The 19,655-nt window shown below is 38.5% G+C and overlaps 1 protein-coding gene and 1 long non-coding RNA gene across 5 annotated transcripts in view; one reads left to right on the top strand and one right to left on the bottom strand.

Moving 5' to 3' along the window:
- The first annotated feature begins 1,515 nt into the window (after window positions 1-1,515).
- Window positions 1,516-10,789, top strand: LOC133272930 (uncharacterized). 2 transcript variants are annotated; one of them, XR_009744606.1, is made up of 4 exons: window positions 1,516-1,701; window positions 1,951-2,130; window positions 6,784-6,926; window positions 10,511-10,789. It is a non-coding gene; the product is annotated as an uncharacterized LOC133272930 (long non-coding RNA). The 2 variants fall into 2 exon arrangements; XR_009744607.1 differs by having other exon boundaries at window positions 1,516-1,687.
- Window positions 9,396-19,655, bottom strand: part of ARHGEF10 (Rho guanine nucleotide exchange factor 10) — a 114,327-nt gene continuing 104,067 nt past the window's right edge. For all 3 annotated transcript variants that reach the window (XM_061460662.1, XM_061460660.1, XM_061460661.1), the window contains 3 exons: window positions 19,340-19,514; window positions 12,471-12,593; window positions 9,396-10,573 (listed from right to left, as the gene is read on the bottom strand). In XM_061460662.1, the coding sequence (XP_061316646.1) occupies window positions 10,059-10,573; window positions 12,471-12,593; window positions 19,340-19,514 (813 nt within the window). In that variant the 3' untranslated portion in view covers window positions 9,396-10,058. The remainder of the gene's footprint in view (window positions 10,574-12,470; window positions 12,594-19,339; window positions 19,515-19,655) is intronic.

A 19,655-nucleotide genomic window follows, 5' to 3' on the forward strand; every position in this document is an offset into this window, starting at 1 on the left:
AGCAGATGAGATACTGGGTAACTGTAGCCACTTGAAACCTTTGGCTTTGTTCATGTTGTGCACTTCAATGCTGTGCTTAACCAGAAGGCTGATTTTCAAGCTGAGGTCATATCTCATCTCTACTGAGAGAAGCCAGCATGCTTCTTGGTGCTGTAAGATAATTAAGAATCATACAGTATTGCAGGGATCTTAGAATAACTGGTGACCACAACATGTGGCTTTGGCATAATTGTGAATTTCATGCTGTCCCCTAATTAGGCCCCATTATATGATTGGACTGTTAATTTCTGTATGTGCTTTTATTCTTAACTGGCTGGAAGAAGTTTCCATGTGATGATTTCACAGATCCATTAAAACCTGCCAGAAATAATTCTTCTCTCCTGACGTCAGGAACTAATCTTCCTGCTGTTCCATGTTACTTTAAATACCATATATTTCAAGATGACACTGAAATTAGGCAACTGATACAGGTCTGGGAAATTATTTTCACTTTAAAAATCCCTGTTGTTCTATTCCTCTGTGGAGGATCATGTCCCCTTGAGGTGCCTGACTTCTGTTCAGAACTCTGACTGCCAAGAGTTATGTGACTGTAGCAGCAGTATCATATCTGAGACCATTTGAGATTGTTCTGACTCATGCTTTCTGAATATATGATGATTTTCAGCACAGACAGATTTGCTTAGATCCTCTTTGGGTTTAACTGGCACATCACATTTCAGTCCATGTGTACACAGAGGTGTCTGAGCAACAGTTTCTGTAAAGGATTGGAAGTCAGTGGTGGATAAGAAGCAGCACACTGTGTGTTTAGAGGCCATACTTGCCCCTATGGCTGGAGCCAGTAAAAGACCTACACAGAATCCAGGCTCCATGGATGTCCTAGCCTGAGAAGTCATTTAGCAGTCAGCTGTTGCAGACTTTATCCTCTGCCCTCACTGGACACAGCTAGAAGCAGAGTGGGCAAAATGACCTCAGTTCTGCTTTCTTAAAGTTTAACTTTGGGCAGTGATTCCCTACCTTTGTGAGCCTCAGTGTGCTGCACCCCCTCTTAAGTTTCTTTCTGGTACCCTATAACCCTTTGTCATCAAACCTTTCAGTAAAAACACAGTCAGTAAAAACACAAGTTGCTGACCTATTAGCACAATTTCTCTGAAATACTGCTCCGTCAGAAACCTGTGAAGGATAAGGCTGCTCATCAACTAGCCTTTCAGTTTTCAGTAGAACTGGAGATGATGCTAAAAACTGGGATACCTGTTGTAGAAATCATCTCAGTTCTAGTTTGGATTCCCTACTTAACTCGAGTTCCCTGAAGCTCCATTTATAATTAATGTAAAATGAATAACCCTGTCTGGAGGGCAGTTTTTCTCACCGATCTTAGACACCTTATCTTAGGATGAGGTAAATCATCCTTTGATATTCCTTGTTTCTTTCCATTAGCTGTAAAGTCAGACTGGTGTAGCTACAGACAGCTGTAAAATGATTGTCCCAGACCTGTCCTGAAGAAATCGGGTAATCACACAGCTTACCTAATACACAATTTGGTGTCTGTCTTGTGCTTCTGTAGCCCAGCCAGCATGAAGAATATTCAGAGGGACTAACTGCTTCTAACTGTTGCTACTGGCCATCAACACTTGCTAAGATACCTGTGTTCTGCAAGGGGCAATTAGCCAGGAGCAACAACAGAAGAGTGGTGAGCACAGTGAGGTGAATAAAAGCAGGAAGGGGAGTGTATTCTTTGTCCCAGAAACCTTAGTTCCTGCCCAGTCACACACAGCCCATCCTGTCTTTCACATACCAGGAGAAATGCTCAATATTAAAAAGGGATTACAGTTTGGAACAAAAAAAAAATTATCAGATGTTTCTCTGGTAAAAGAAAAATAATAAAATCCAGATGAAATATGAATAGCAATGTTTTTTCATCTTACACCTTTCTGTCTGTTCAATCTAAATCAGGCAAAACAAAAGATTTGGAATTTCTGCTTCCTAGAAGATGTCAGACTGTGATGACTCTGATGCTGAAATGGACAGTAAAGCAGAATGCCATTCTCACGATAGGGACACCAAATGGCATCCTGAGCCAGAGAGATGTACATCTCCTCAGCGCTTAGCAGGGTTCTGCTCTTCTTGGGAGAGGTACTGCTTTTCTTTTCTTCCTCCCATTGGTTGCAGTAGCAGCTTCATTGCTCCGATTCCCAGCTCTGAGGCTGTTCTGTAGGTCTGGCCTACCTGTTAGCTGGAGCAAATTCTCTGCTCCTCAGTAAAATTTGCCAGCAGATCACATTAAAAATTAATTAGCCTAGTCTCAGGGGGTTGATTCTTGTCAAGTGAAGCTACAGAATTTCTTGTTTAAGAGGGTTAGGAATCATTTAACAAAATTGTTATTTCACCCAAATGAAACACTCAACCCATACCCTATGGACCAAGAGGCTTTAAACCTTCCTAGATAATGGGCTCAGAATGTAGCTCACACACGGGACATGCAGGGTAGCTTTTACAAGCAAGCAAGGTAGAACTGTGCAGGTAGTGTACCCATGGCAGCATGGAGCTGAGGATGGCGCCATGCTCAGTTATTTACTCGGGCAGTTAGATGGACTTTGCAGCCTTCACTCACTGAGTCCATGACATTGTGGGCACATGTCTAGCACACGAGGTAGGACTGGTGTGCCTACACAATCTAGACTTGCTGCCAGTGTCTATGCAGATGCATAGCTGTTGGTAAGCTATTCTTTTGTGATTTAGATTGGCACAAGGCTTAGAAAAATAAACATTGCAGCATCAAAATTCTGAAACTGGCATAGATGAAACTCCATAGCATTCCACCTGTGCATACCAGAGGATCAGACACATAGTGGCAGTAGCTGGTGGTGGTGGTTCCTGCAGTAGCTGGAGCTCAGGTCCATGTCCAAAAGTCAAAATAAAAAAAAACAACCCAAAAGCAAACCAACAACAACAACAAAAAAAAACAACAAAAAAGCAAAGCAAACAAACAAAACAACAACAAAAAAACAAACAAAAACCCCCAAAACAAAACAAAAAAAGGCAACAAAAAGCCCAAACAGAAAACCCAAGTCATTTTGCTCACCCTGTGTTTGACAGCTGAACACTCCTACATGAAATGCTTTTTGGTATTATAACACAACATCCTCAAGAATTGTTTTGATGCTATTGCTGCACAGACAAAATGGTTATTGTATTTCTGCTGAGTAGCCAAAGATGCCTAAACTACTTGTGTATTTGCAATACAAAAACCATATATGCTGTAGGTGTGTTAGGTAGGCTATGTTGTGTACACTCAATGCTAACCCTGGCTGATCTGTCTGTGCGTTAGTTTTCACACATCCCTGTAAAATACCCAAATAGTAGAACTGAATGGAAAGAGCTGGTTTTGCATCAGGGGCATTATCAGCTTGTAGCAGATAATTCCCAAAACAAATAATAAAACCCCAAAGAATTTGAAGAAAATAAAAACAAACCCTTGCTCTGTACAGTGCTCTGAGATTATCCAGCCATAACCAGCCATGGGTTGTCCCACCACCTGTCTCATCAACATGCATCCATGACTATGAATTGTGAGCAAAACACCTTGTCATCAGCACATTTCTCCCAGAATACTGGTGTGACAATGAGACCTTCTCGTGTACAGGTGTAGGCTATAGCCACCTTTGTGTGCCCAGACAGCAGGGTTTGTGCAGGGCATGGACTAGCACACGGATCTCACCTGACAGAGCCTCTGGATGTGCATCAGGAACATTCCAAGTGCTCTTGAGTTCAGCAGTGTAGAAGCAGCTTAAGTTAACTGACAGTGTCAGTTGCTTGTGATCAGGATTAAGGGCGTCAGAGACTGCTCTAAGCAACATTGCAGAGAAGCTGTGTTTACAAATCTTGTCCAAACTAGGGGTAATCCTCATTAATGCATGTAGTCTGTACTACCCAACTCTCCAGAAAAAGAAAATAAAAAACACAACAAAACAAACCTCTTCAGTAAGGGAACATTAAAAAAGCATTTAGTGCAGTCTGAGAGGCACATTCTGCAACCTGAAATGCACACAGAAAGAACAAATCAGAAAAGCCCACAGGAAACAACTTCTGCCTTTTGCTTTGGAAGTCATGGGTCAATGCATTTTTTTGTGCCAAAATTCAAGGCAACCCTGATGCTTAAGGTGAAACCCCTAGAATTTCTCTCCAATGTGGAATAATAGAAAGCAAAATTAAAATTCTGTAACCGTAGCAAAGCTGTAAATGGTTTCTTGAATTCAAAACCTTTCTTTTTATCTTCATTTGGGCATGTAGAGGTTTTAGTGGAAATTAGGTATGTTGGTGCTTGATAAAACTTTGCTGGAGGCTCACCTGAATCTTTTGATGTCAAAATACTCCTTAAATCGTATTTCCAGTGAATTCTTACAATGATTTCAGCTCCCCCAAGGTGTGCCATTTTAATCCTAGGTGTTCTCACTCATCTTCCAGGTTGGGACACACGTTAATAATAACTATGATTATCCCTGGAGTATAATATATACAACACGAGAACTTGCAGTTCTGCTGTCAAGGCCTGTTTTGCTGGAGGAAAAAAAAATTCTCTTTGAACGCCTTTGAAGGTCATGCTGTGAAAGACTAACTGCCTTTACAATGTGGTTTATGGAGCTTGGCCAATGCACTTGAGGTGTTTTCGGTCATACATCGACATTGTTGCATTTCAAATGGAGGCACACAGTAAATCCTCATTTGCCTAGGAAATTTTCAGAACCTTTCATCTGAAGTTGCTTCAGTGTTGCTATTTTGATTCTTTCTTTTAGGAGACAAAGAGTGTTTCTGGCAGTTTGGTAGCCAGGCATGCCTTTCAGGAAAAACGCTAGGATCAAGTAAGCACAAGTACAAGGCAGCAGCATATAAACCAATTGGGAAAAGATATTGAGCTAGACTTCTTAAATCAATAGCAGATAGATCCGCATTTGTGCGGAAATGGGATGTAGATTCTACATACAACTATAAATAAACCAGAATTTTGAGCTGTGGCATGGTGCATGCAGCTGAGCTATCACAGAGTAACAAGAAGACTCCTCATCCCAGCCACTGGCACACGTATGTACTGGTATCAAGTCTATGCTCATACGTATTTCTGTCTCCTGACCGTAAGAGACTGGTCTCAAGTTCTAGACTGCTGGCAACCTTCCCATATGAAGTAGCTTGTATAGATACATGTCAGGCCACATTAGCATCAAGACTCCAGAGGCAAAGCGCCTATTATGCAAGTGGGACCACACATTTTACATTCTTGTTGTTAATCAGTACCCAAAATATCCCAGATAAGCAGCCTTGTCAGTGCTGTCTGATGGGAGCAGCCCAGACCAGGCTGAGTTCCAGACAGCCAGCTACTGACTATGATCATAGATCAGTGCTCCTGTTGCTGCCCTTCTCCTGGCCAGTTCACTAGCACAGTCTCAACAACCACGCGTACAGGATGCCTGCAAGAAGGAGGCAGTTTAAAGGGCTAATCATGGGCTTAAAGAGCAGTAGTGGCTTTAATCTGTGTACTTTCACAGAGTCATAATGCAGCTTCAAGTCAGGCAAACATTCTTCAACTCAGCTTCTTCCTAGCTACAGATTATATTAATCTGCCTAACAGGACTATTATGTGAAGTATTATTACTATGAATATATATAAAGCAATCTAAAAATACTATATCAGCTCCATGGTATCACTCATTGCAATACAGATGAACTCTTACAGAGCCCTTCAATATAGCTGCACCTTTCAAACCACAGATTTTTCCCCCAAATGCATTTTACAAAAAACTATTTGTCTTTACGTGCTCAGAAAATTAAACAGGAGGAGGAACATTGAAGTTTAAGCACAGAAGCGTAGTTCAGGAAATACTTCTCAATACTGTCTTCTCTCCAATGGGCAATGTTTAGCTCTCAGCCTCAAACCCATAAATAATGAGCAGTAAATTCCCTGTGGGACAGAATCTGCCTTCAGATGCATGAACATACACTATCCTGCACTCTTGTGATCTGACATTTTTCAGAACCATATATTGAAGAGATGTGTAAGAACGGGAACAACAAGGCAGGCCTCACTAGCAACCATGCACAATCAGTAATTCTTCTTGTTTGTTTATAATAGTGCAGGTACACGCAAAAAGGCTATTGCTGACTCTGATGAATACAAGTCTCCATATTTAAACACAATCATGGGGCTCTGTATATACTCTTTAGGGCAGATTAATTAGAAAGAATTGCCAGTTAGCAACTGAAAATTAATTTCCTCTGTTAACACTCTGCTGTATTACACTCACTTGGAACATTAATTCCTCTCATTTTTATGCATCATACATGCTGCCCAAATTCAATGTAGACTGCATAGCAGAAATTCTACTGCTTAAACATTATTTGGGTCCACTGATACACCGGTCAAACTTATTCTAAGAGACTGAATCATTTTGAGAAATTCCATTTGCTGGTATTTAAATTGTAGAAACTAAAAACCTAAAAAGATACATCCTCGTTGTCCTAATCACATACCTATTTTCCCTTTCATGAGTCCATTAATATGTATGTTATTCATTAACGCATGGTACAAATTCTAGTCTCCTAGTTAAAATGGTGACCCAAGAAATGTATTTCTGAAGTTAATTTTTATCACATCTTTTATTAAACATTTCTCTCAGTTTATACTTTGAACATAAATACACAAGTTGTATGGCTGATGTTATAAAAGACATTATTATGTGTTAGAAAACATATATAGATACCATAGTGGTTACACTTGCTCCCCTCTTTTCCTAGTATTTTCTATAACTTCTATTTATCTAGAAAAGCAGTATCGGAAAGCAAAATCCAACCTATCTAGCAGCACAGTCTACAACAGCTATAAGGACTATTTGCCAGCTGTAAGAGAAACTTTGGTTCCTGCCTGTTTCCATAATAAGGTAACACCAGTTAGCTAAGTATTAGAAAATAAACATTGCACCTTGTGCTCAGTTAGTTACTAAAAATCTAGTTCATGTCAATGTATATTTATAAAGACATACAGCTTCTTTTTTGCTTCACAGGTAAGATAAGTAGATACATATTTTCAAAATGGCAGTTCTGCTCTTACTGAAGTCATACTGGCAACAGAGGAGCAGATTTATACTTTGTTTCTACTGTTATTGATAAAGCTGAAGAAACTTACATTTCAGCCAGTAGATAGGATGAATTTCACGTTAAAACTCTCATGTGTTACTCCTAGCAGATCCTGTACTAATGCCATGTATGTATTTCCAGTTGAATGTATGGTGGACTCTGCTTACTGCTCCTAAAGATCCGCAAGAGTAGTCCCAAAGGCACAGATGTGGAATCCCACGTCCAAGAAGCATGCAGAAAAAAAACTATGGTCTTTTTACTGCAGTGTAGCAAAGGGATACTAGGTTATATATGCTTTATACACAGAAGAATCTTTTAACTTGTTTTTCAATATACATACATTAAACTGTACAAGGTAGTACTTCCACACGGTGGGCAAAGAGCAGCTCCCAGGGCCATAGCTATGGAAGAGCGTAAAAAATGCAACTGGCCTTAATCCCTCAAACTGGGCAAGCCCAGGCAGTAAGCCAGGGAGAAGAGGAAAAGTTTGGGGAAATGTTGCCAGCTGCCTGGCTTAGAGGCACTCTGCCCTATTTATTTTTTTTTCTTGCACCAGGACTCATGCCAATCCTAAGCCCATGCTAACACTGACAATACCCAACTGAAGTCGCAAGATACACAGCAAAAGACACAGAATAAAAGCACAAAACAATAATGAAGACCCTAAGCCTACAATCCCATCTGTAACAAGTGTCCTTCATGACTCATTGAAATTTGTGCTATTATGGCTCAAGAAACCTGTTCTCATAGGAATGTAGGGTGTGGGTAAAACCTCTAAGATGAAACCAGGGTGCTGATCTGATATTTGAAATGCCTGTCTTGGTGCCACCTAGAAGGCAAAGACTGATTGTGCTGGCATTCCCTCTGTCCCATGTACTAGTTGGCAGATGGCAGGAAGACGTGACCTTACTCTGGTGTTCTGTCAAACTTACTAAATCAGCCCAGCCAGTGATTTTGGGGTCACCTTGGTAGAAGTTTGCTTATTAGAGCAAACAGACTGAAAATTTAAGATATACACAAATCTGCTGCAAAATAAAGAAAATAAATTTCAGCAACACTTAATAGTAAAAAACACTACAAAAAAACAAAAAAAAACAAAAAAAAAACAACCCCCCCCCAAAAAAAACCCCAACCCAACCAAAACTTTATCTCATATCAAACAAAATAATTCAGTCTCTAGTACTGTTTACCCTGAACTGTCTCATGCTGGGAAACACTCTAATTATGGTTGATGTTGATTTAAACTAGGCAGATTGAAACAAAACATGGTGGAACCAAGGAGCTTGTTTTAGAAGTAGCAGAAATAATTTCAGTGGTACCAAGTAACTTTCCTTAACGGGATATGGAATAATTACGGTAGCAAAGCACCCAGAAGTTTTACTTGATTCCACTCATTGCATATATCTGACAAATGTTCTGCTTCAGATATATTTAATTTGCATTTTACTGTTGGGCAGTATTAGAGTTCTTCACATATTCAGCGGAAACTTAATCATCCTCATTTCTCTGCATTTTTCAGTCTATTGATGAGGGAAAAGGATGTTTCCAGTGACTCAATTCAACATGTTATCTGTATTAAACATATTTTGACTGCAGGATGTGTCTCATCACAACATCTTTGTGAGCTGAAAGCTTTGTCTTGTATTTCACATGTGCAGTCAGTAGCGCAAAAAGCAATTTCTGTAGGAATCCCAAATTCAGAGTTTCTTTTGGAAATACATCGATTCATTAAGAAATGACAACTAGGTCTCTCTTTAGAACTCAGCCCTCTAACACTACCAAAGCAACTGCTTCCTCAGCTGAGTGAATGAAGCTGTGCATGCTATTTTCACAATATCTATTTACATGACCACATTTTGCTGAAACTCTGTCTGGAAAGAGGTGACCACCACTAAGATATGACCATATCTCTGCTGTTGTGCTGTGACATTATTTGACTGGCGTTTGCCTGAGGACACAGCACAAATCAATTGATGTAGGGCCTACACCCACAGTAATTACCCTGTACTTCCTATAGATATTCCAATATTAGTATCTTTCTCCCCAGTTAAAAATTTCATTATTAATTTACTGGATGTGCATCTGCCTTAAAAATGGCATAGTCCATGTCTAGCTTTGGTACTGAGTTGCCGGGGAGAATGGGTTAACAGCACTACAATGAACAGTGGCCCTGTACCTGTATTTTCTGTTTTCTGTAAGCCATAGCATCTTTTGAACTTTCTCTGTGTAATGAAGGTGAGTCACAGATACATTGCACCTACCAAGAACATGAATTTGCATTTTGTACTGCAACATTTTTAATAATACTGAGCATTAGAAATATTAATAATAATTAAAATCTATTTTCTATGTTGAAATAAACAAATACCAATCAATTAATATAACTGCTTTTGTCCAGACCAAACTCTGGCTTTTGATACAATGTTACAAACTATTCTAGTAATTACCAAATTATTATTAGCTTGCATTAGACTATTTATTGTTTAAAAATATTGGTAATTTGTTAAAATCTACAGTCCATGCAATATGCCAAATTGGAAAATGAAACAACAGCTGATTTACATCGGCAAAAACCTGCATGAGACATGGCATGTGTTCCTTGCCTTCTCTAAGTGCTATAGAACATAATTATGATATTTATAAATGTGAATATAAATAAGGTACAGATTCTAAAACCGTTTAAAAGTGTCTAACAGATCCTTTTTGTTCTGAGTATCAAGGACAGCATCAATTGCTGAACATTTTCCGATACCTTAATACTGCAGAATATTCTAAGTATGTAAAGACTATCTTGCAACTCTTAATCCTGTGATCACAGCCTACTGAAATTGCTTCCAGGTGCATAAAGTCTATCCATTTGGGTCCTAAGCTGGCATCTGCTGTAAAAGGATATCAGATTTTTTTTAACAGCAGAAGGTGTCTTGGATTTAGTTCAATTAGATATTTAATAGTGGGACTTGCCAGACCATCACTGAAGACACTAGTTCATCTTGTCGCTGCTGCTTGGTCTTCTTGTTCACTCTTCTGTGTCCTTGGCCACCAGAAATGACTAATACTGAACTTGCTTTCATTTTCTTGGATCTCTGTCTTTTACTTTTAAATGAGATATTTCGATCTTTCAAAAGCTCATAAATGTTACTGTCTTCTGGCCTGTGTTCTAGGGAACTTGATCCATGAGACATCGTAAGGGATCCAGAAGATGATGACAAGTCACTTTTTTGTGCAATGGATCCTACTGAACCCCCCAGCCAAATTGCCGTGTCATGGGCATTACTAAGGGAAGAACCTAGTCTTTCATTGTGCAGAACGTTCTTTTGGTCATCCTCTTTAGGTTCGGAGCCAGAAGGCAGGCTGTTCCGCAATTTGTTTCTGTTCTTCTTGTTTAGAGATGCAGCCAGTACAAGAAACTTGACTGGGCCATTGTGTGCATGATACGACACTATTCCTCTTCCTGAAGCCAAAAGAGAAAGACAATTAAAGAACATTATTTTAGCACATTGTTTCACCATGATTAGTGAAATTTTCTCAGAATAGCACAACTCTTAAAACCCTATTCTGCCTTGTGTGTACACAATTTACAGAAAAAATAAGCACAAAAAAGTAATTTAATGTACCACAAGTGATTTAGGACTGTACTAGTAAATCACCTGAAACATGGCGTTATAAATTTAATTTGACTTACCTTTGTGCTCTGTTCTCACAAATGTAACACTGAGTTTTCTCCAGTAATCCGTGTTTTTTAATTAATCCTCTTGTCCCTCTGTACCTCTCCAAAATAGACAGGAACACCTGTTTCACTGTAATAGACCCCTCCACACTATGCAGCAGGAATTAAAACTCATCCTCGAAATGGCTGTCTAGTTACCATGTCAGATTCATAAGGAAATGACCAAACCATTATTTTTCCCCCCCTTTTTTTTAAAAAAAAAAAAAAGTATTTAAACAGTGGGATGTTTGTGGTCCAAGGAAGATTTACACTGTGCAAATCATTAAAATGTATAAAACCCCCAAATTGTGTATGGCCAAATTCAGAAGCTATAACAATATCAGTATGTGTGGCTTTTACAGCAAAAAAGAAGAGGAAAAAAAGTGGGATTCTACAAAATAGCTACAATATGGGAAAGAGCTAGGCTATCAAAGGGAAAACCCCATAACCCTACAAATCACTCTGTCCATCCCTAACTCCCTAATGCATTCCAGGATGTAATAAAACATATCCTGCTTTTATGGGAAGTGCAATGATATAAAGATGAATTATCACTATTGGAAGCAAAACTGGAAAAATTCACAATTTTTCAGTTCAAATTCCAAACACAATATCAAAGAGTATAAAAATAGATCTCTAAATGTAACGTTGATGGATCTGTGAAATATGACAAATTTTAATCCAAAATAAATGCAAGGACATACAGATGATATAAACCACAACAATGAAAATAGACAATGAAAGAATAAAATGACAGATTTTCTGATTCTGCAACTATGCATTTTCTTGTATTGCATTTATTTTCAACTAACATAGAGGTTCCATATTTATCCTGTGTCATACTGGATTATCACTGCATATTTTGCTGAACACAGAGGATTTAGTTTTCATTTTGCAAAGTTACATAAGCTCTTCCCTCTCTCCAAAGAAGTTTCAGACAGCTTGCCTCAAAACCTGCCAGCTTCCCACCACAGTGCAAAGCTTGAGCAGAACTGCGAACCCTAAACATCCAAAACACTGGTGCAAAGCCCCTACTAACCAGACGTCTAAAATCCTGCTTCTCCTAGTACCTTAAACATTTGCAAAGTGATACAGCAGCATTCATGCATTTGTATTTCAAATGCAGTAATATGAAGTAACTCAACTCTCCAAAACACAAAAATCTTGATCATTGTCATAAAAATGAAAGATATATTCTTATATATTCCAGGTCTCCTGTCTGGGGAGAAAGGGCATAAAACCAGTTTACTGAATAAACAGCTAGACAACACACTATGTTTTCAGCATCTGTGTCTCTAAACCTAATGCATCTATTTTCCCCAATTCTGGAAGAAAGGTTATTTGCATTCTCTTTTCATCCCCATATATTTGACTGTACTCCATCAGGATTAATGCCTATCCTATTCTTATGCCCTAAAGAAAAACAGTTGCTCCGGCTCAAACAACTGAGACAAAACTAGACAAGTGTCTGGGTATACTGCAAAGCTCAGGAAGAACAACAAATATCATTTCATCACAAAGCTCAGATATATATCTAAACAATGCAGACAATTTGGTAGGTTTACTTAAACTACTGTCAGAAGAGAAAATAAATCTTAAGTATAAAACCACTGGACTTGATCTGTTTGAAAATTTCACTCACCAGTTACTTTGGGAATCCCCTGCAAGCGTGGCACTGGTAACGCTACTATTATACCCAGGTTTGTTCCAACCATCAATAAGCCATGGCACACCAGGAGGCTGGTCACAGAAATACGTTGCTGCCCTGCAGAGTTCAGGAAGTGCTCTGTTACCTTAGAGCAATAATCTTTGCCTAGATCAAAGTCACTTCAGACACACACAGAGTCAGCTGCATCTTCTCATTCAGCAAAGCACTTATCAAAAAGGGAAATATTTTGCTGGATTGTGGTATTAGAACTTTACATACATGAAAATTTAAATACTATTAAATTTCTGAAATATTCTTCCTAAATCTCTAAACCACAGTATCTAAAAGTAGACATAGATTACTCTTAGAAGTACGCTTTTATACATAGACTTTGTATATTCTCAGTAATAAAACTGAAAGGCATTTCACTTCACAGTACTTAACAATATATTGCCATAACACATTATACTCAAGACTCAAAGCTGTTCACAATTACTTTTTTCTCCTAGTTTTTATTCTGTGAAACTGTATCACAAGTCCTGTCTCCCCCTGTTTGAGTTTGGGTCCCCCATACAAGAATGGCATCAGCATACTGGAAAAAGTCCAGTGGAAGGCAAACAAGGCAAGGAGAGTGGAGCACGTAGTGTACAAAGAAAAGTTAAAAGAAGTGCTGTCTGCACCTATGCGATGGGAGGGTGTGCAGAAAACAGACAGATTCCATTCAGATGTGCACAGTGACCCAATCAGACAGATCAAATTTGGAATGTGGGAAATTTGGACTGCAAGTAGGGAAAAGCTCCTTCTTTATAAGGGTGGTCAAATACTGCAACACGTTGCTCAGAGGTTGTGGAATCTCCATCCTATCCACAGATACTAAAAATTTGACGGGACAAGTCCTTGAACAACCAGACCTAATCAGGCCTGCTCCAAGAAGGATGGATGAGATGAACTCCAGAGTAACTTTCCAGTCAAGACTGTTCTATGATTCTGTGATTTTCTACAATATATTATTTATAGGATTGTTATTTTCCTAACGAAAACAAAGGTTTTGCTTGCAATGCTTACTAAATATGTTCAGATGGATTTTCAAAATGGCCTTGACAAGTTTCAGAAATGGAAACTACAGCTTGCCCAAACTTTTTGCCATGGCCTAAGTTTATGTGGAGGAGCATTTAAATTCTGCTGGAATCCTCCAGCTTCAAACCCTGCATGTTCTTGCATTTATGATTAACTTTACATGCAAGAGAGGAGTCATTCCCATCTTCATCACAACTTTCAAGTTGTTAATCACTTCATCAGTAAGTAGGGAATTTGGATTCCACATCTGATACAACTTGGATGAACCCACATGTTCCACACTTTGGAAAAGGACCTTAATTATGGTGTATCAGAAATAAATGCATTTTCCATCTCATTCCTTGAAGCTGAGCCAAATCGCATCCAAGAATATATGAATCACAGACCCAGTGGGAAAGCAGGGGAGGAGCAGCTTGACTGAAGCCCAAAGCACTCAGCTGGAAAGCAGAAGGAAGACCAGGTCAAGTTTTTCCTCACAGAACTTTACAATTAACCCAGCAATGGTGTGTTGTAAAATACACATGCAGGGCAAGACTTGGAATCCCAGCTCTGTCTACTCAAAACCACATCCTAAAATACTCTAAAGGCATGATGATTAAGTCACCCTCTGCAGGTGTAACAAGCACAAGTAAGCTGAAGAGGTTCCATCTGCTCATGCAGACCTTCACAGATACCTATGTTGTTTTCCATAAACTGTAGGTGTTTATGCTGGAAGGACTGCATCATTCCTCCTCAGCTAAACAGTCATGGATGGTCTATGTCTATAGTAAATTAGAAGCCTTTCGAAGTTTGGAATTTGCTTTTTGATGGGGTCTTTTGGTTGGTTGTTTTGTTTTTGGTGGTGTTCTATTTGGTGTGGTGTGGGTTTTTATTTGTGGGGGTGTTTGGGGCTTTTTGGTTTGTTTTTGGTGTGGGTTTTTTGTTTTTTGTTTCATTTTGTTGGGGTTGGGGGGGAGAATTTGGATTTTTTAAGATATTAATGGGATTAATCTAGTTTCCAAAACAAGGCACAAAAAGCACTCCCTCCTTCAGCACAAAAGGAGTTCAAACCGTGATGCCCAAACACTTCTGTACACTGGAGTTTTCAAAAACTGGTATTTGAATTCCATGGTTTAGAGCTCAGGCTTGCTCAAGTTACATATGACATGCGAGTCCTCTACCACAACCAGTGCCACAGCAAGTGCAAAGTAACTGCAGGTTACCTTACTCTCACTCCATTTTACTTAAAGCTTGTTTTGCAAACTACAAACAGATCAAAGTACAATTTTTAAGCTTTTTTCAAAAGCTCCAATTGTACTGTTGCCTCTCAAAGCCCACACAGAAGCATGATGCTCACAATTTAAAACAAAAGATCTTTAATGCTTTTTTAGGCATTTAAAATGTAAAATTTTATACATTATTTCATACTCCAACCCTGAAGCAACTTCTAACCAATAATTTTTACCAGGTAAAACTGGTTATATGCATTACTGTTTCCATAGGTGAAAACAGCAAATTATCAGCCAGCAACTTAGAATTTTAAACATTGAGCATAACTGCAGGCATAAACCATCTATAGTGAGGTCAAAAGGAAACCACCTGCTTTGAAATCCTGGAAAGGCAGGAAACATCTGCATCTGGAAATATACTTTGAAATAGCATGTAACAACTAAAAAATATATATAAAAATATTTTTTTTTAAAAAAATACTGTAATACTAGTTCAAAATATTAATTTATCTGCTAGCCAAGGTTTGAAATCATATTCTTTAGTTTGGGTTTTTTTGTGACTTTCTGATATATTTCAAATTCGGAAAAAAAAAAATCCAATTCTGCAGAATGCATTATACAGTAAGCACAGAAATTAACAAAAAGGGAAAACGTTAAACCTAAATGCCAAAACTAATCAAATACTCTAATCTTTAAAGGACACTTTTTAGATCACATTGTCCCAATGCAGACAGCTGTTAAACGCTGCAAATGATCTGACCAGAACAACTTTAGGAAGAACAAAGCCAGCAATTACACTTATACATGGACAAATGGCTTTATTGCCTATGTTTTGCTCTTTGTTCAACTTTCTCAGGTCTCAATTACAACCACCACCAGACTGGGTAAATCCTCATGTGTTCCCATATAGATCTTCTGAAGCCAGCCATAGGTGGGTAAAAGGGCATACTGGTGCATACCCCCTTACATGACCATGCTGCTTTTACTATATAAAAAGTAAGCCTACTGTACAGGTCAATTGGGCTGACCTAAAGTTTCCCCCAATATTTTTATCATTTCCCAGTAGTAAAATCATAAACCCACTGCATTTTATGGTCTGACATCTGGTAGGGTGGGGACAAAAGCAAGCTGTAAGCTTCAAAGTAGAGTTTGTTTTCCACGCAGAGGAAATGATACTTCTTTATTTTCTTTGCCTTTCTCATCTGTTTCCAGGAAACACACATACCATTAGGGGATATATGGATATAAACAGAATACAGCACCTTCAGCAGAAATGACCTCTTCGTTGAAAAAGTAACCTGTTATCATCCATACAAGCAATTAAATGATATGTATCAAGGTCACAATAAACACTTTAAAAGGACAAACTCTCTTAAAGCTGAAACAAAAAACATGTTCAAGGATGTTCTTGAATAACGAAATATTGAATGTGACTATGACAAAACAAATGGGCAGCCTATTCATATACAGCATGATTTTGGTTTTGATGCACTGTGATAAAGGCAGCAAAAAGCTGCCTTTGTGGAGATTTCAACCACAGATCACAAAAGATCATAAACACGAAGCATAAACTTGCTTTACAAATGAAGTACACTGCATTAGTAGATATATTTGACTTCAAATGTTAATAGATTTGGGTTTTTTTTCTGCTGTTCAGTATGCCGTCTATTCAGCTAGGAGAGCTGCACTTGGCCACTTGTACTGTTGTTTACTAAATAGTAAAATAAACTGTTACCTGGACCGATAACAATGACACTGCTCTTTTAACCATTCTCTTCATTTCTCATATAGCATTTGTTTTTTTTTGCCGTTTTGTTACAGAACACGAGCTTCTTATACATTATTAGAAAGTATTTCTGATGATATATGAAGTAAAGGTACTGCAGACTGCTCTGGACTAAATATCTACCCCACAGTTACCTCCAGGACACTGGTTTAATTTCCAGTCCTTCATTCCTACACACAAACTTCCCATAACTCCAGAAAGCAAGAGCCCTTCCAGCTTCATTCTTCATAAGTAGACTGCCACAGATTTACAAAGTTACATCCAGCAGATAAAAGATTCTGCCAGACACAGGCCTGCTTTTTGTATTACTAAACCTTGACAAATTGTAAGGACAATCATGCCATTTCCCTTACACTTCATTCCCCTGTGATTCTATCCTGTGGGATTCTCTTCCTCAAGAGGAGAGGTAAATTCCTTCCTCTCCTCTACAACAAGGAGAGCAGACAGTGATATTTAAAGCAGCCCTCTCCTAAGAACAAAACTAGGAAAATCTAATGCTATGAGGACTAGTTACTAAGGTTATGGGAACCTCCTACTCCTCTATCTTAATTAGTTAGTACAGCTGTCCTTTAAATACAGAGCTGCAATTCACAGTGACCATTCCTGACAGCAACGGGATTTTTTTATTTCTACTGTATAACAACAAAATTATTCCATCAACTTCAACGAGTGATACTCCTCTTATTTATTTACATTGCTTTAAATGAAGACACAAACAACATCTCCAAGTGGCCTATCTGGTCAACATTACATAGTGTTGTTCCTACTAAAATCTTGGCAAAATAAGTCCAGTTTATTTGGAGTTATACCAAAATCTTACCCTTTTAAGACTCTTAGCAATATTTTGACACCAATTTCTTCTCTTTCATTTTGATAGAAGTTGAATTTTTACTTGTCTGTTATTTTTTTTGCATATTAAAGAATTCCTGACGGATTTCAGAAAACTATCAGAGCTGTTTCCTTTAAAAATAAAAGTTCTGTAAGTCCTCAGTAAAGGCAAATATGCATCTTGTAAATACATGTCTATTTAATTCCTTTTCTGTTTCACTTTGGGGGTTTTTTGATGATTTTGTTTTTGGTTGTTTTTTTTTTAAATCTCAGAATATACTACACAGACCTTGATTTATTTTTTGGCTGCTTTTAGTTCCCAAAGGTCCTTACTGCTGCTTTATTATGTAAATCTCCTAGTCCTCTGACTTTTAGCTTTTGTTGTTGCAGCACTGTAGGGATCATACAAACAGCCCCAAGAGCTGCTTTGAAATAACTGAATTTCATTTTTAGAATGGATTCTCCCTTGGAACGTTTGCTGTAATAATATTCTACTCCTGAAATAGATTTCCATTTCCATTCATGGCATGCTGTCTGTAAAGATACTGAGGGAAGAAAAAAAAAGGAACTCAGGTAAAAGTGAAACCAAGGAGATATAATTAGCTAAAACTTTCTTAAAGAAGATGGTTTTTTACATCAGCAGTTTTACTGCCATGGCAGTGAACATTAAAGCTAATTTTTATGAAGTTTTTATATGCAGAAAACACGTAAGGGAGGCCCTACTTCCCTCCCCCCCCCCCCCCCGCTATAAACAGCAGAACATAATCAAAGTTAATTTTTTTTTTTACAACTGATTTTGATTTCTTTGCATAACTGATGATTTAATTAAATCACTTATTTGAAGGATGGCCCTTTGCTGCTGCTCAGTGTTGGAACTACAAACACCACACGTAAAAAAACACCCTGTCTAGAACGTAATATAAACTGACACAATTTAAAATAGACCTTATTGCAAAGCTAATGCCATCTGAAAGAAAATATGAAAAGAAGACAAAGACTGAGGAAGTGAATCACTTTTGAAGCAAGATTTATAGCTAACTGTTGTTAGAATATAATCTCAGTGTGTGAAGTGCCGGCTTCTCCTAGAAACAAAGTGACAAAGCTGGTGCACACACTGCCCATAAAAACTGCAGCAGCTCTGTCCACTGCAGTTTATAAACAGGGAGAAACAGAGAGAATGGTTGTCATCTCATGGAGAACTTACACTCAGCCACGCCAGCACCACTTTTCCGTCTATCCCTTTTGCTAGCAATGCCACAGCTCCCACCTGATGTGCTTGCTGATGCTCAGGTCCTAGCCATTCATTTTCAAAACTGATACAGGCCAGTGCAACTGTCTCTAATAAGCTTCTGTTTTAAAACTCTTAAAGATCTGTTAAACTTTATCCCAGCAACCACAGGTTCCATCTTTACTTATAAGATCAACCTCTTTATTCAACAAATTAAAGTTCCAACCAGCAAAACACTGAACACACTCGAAATGGCATCATGTGAGTGCTTCAGCTGAGTTCACTGGGACTACAGATATAGCTAAAATTAAGCAAGTGGGTTTTGGTCCAAATCCTAGGCAAATGGACTCCATTATAGTAAGCTCCAGATGCAAATGCTAAACTCTGCAAAGCAAACACATTTTCATGGTAGATTCCATTGTCCTGCTGCTTCAGCCACAAAAAAACACCCAAAGCCCCTACTTGAACAGAAGAATCCACCTGCTTATCTGTATAATTACATTTATAACCTCTGAGGAGGACAGCTGCTACTCAACCAGCTCACTGCACACATTGCTCTTCTGGGCAAGCAACAGGCTGTGATTTATTAAATCAAATAGTCATGGGACGGTTATCAGACTCAAAGTCCTAGATAGACCTTCTGATTCTGTCCTAATCTACAACACTCTGGAGAGTGTTGTACATAACAGTGATAAAGACAAAACAAAAATGTTATCACGTGATGTGATTCAGCTACCTGTTAACATATTGTGAACAGGTGTGGCAATGTTAATATCTTGGAGGTGTTTCAGTGTCTCAGTGTGGAAGAGGCGAAGCGTAGATCCAGATGTGAAGGCAATCCAGATTCCCACTCCAGCAACAGCCATGTGGGAGATGACCATCCCTTCCTCTTGATGGGCTTCAAAATGGCTCTGTAAGAAAAACAATGACTCTGGGGGGAACTGAGAAACATCACTCAACCTTCTTTATCAGCTTTTTAGTGCATGCATTGTATCTCTGTCCTCCATGTCAAGGGCATGTGTCCTCTGCTCAGGACACGTTTTGACTGTGTA

This window comes from Pezoporus flaviventris, unplaced genomic scaffold (genome assembly GCF_033815535.1).
Source record: "Pezoporus flaviventris isolate CSIRO_AGI_PZ_B2104156 unplaced genomic scaffold, CSIRO_AGI_Pfla_v1 ptg000031l, whole genome shotgun sequence".
NCBI classification, from domain to species: Eukaryota; Metazoa; Chordata; class Aves; order Psittaciformes; family Psittacidae; genus Pezoporus; species Pezoporus flaviventris.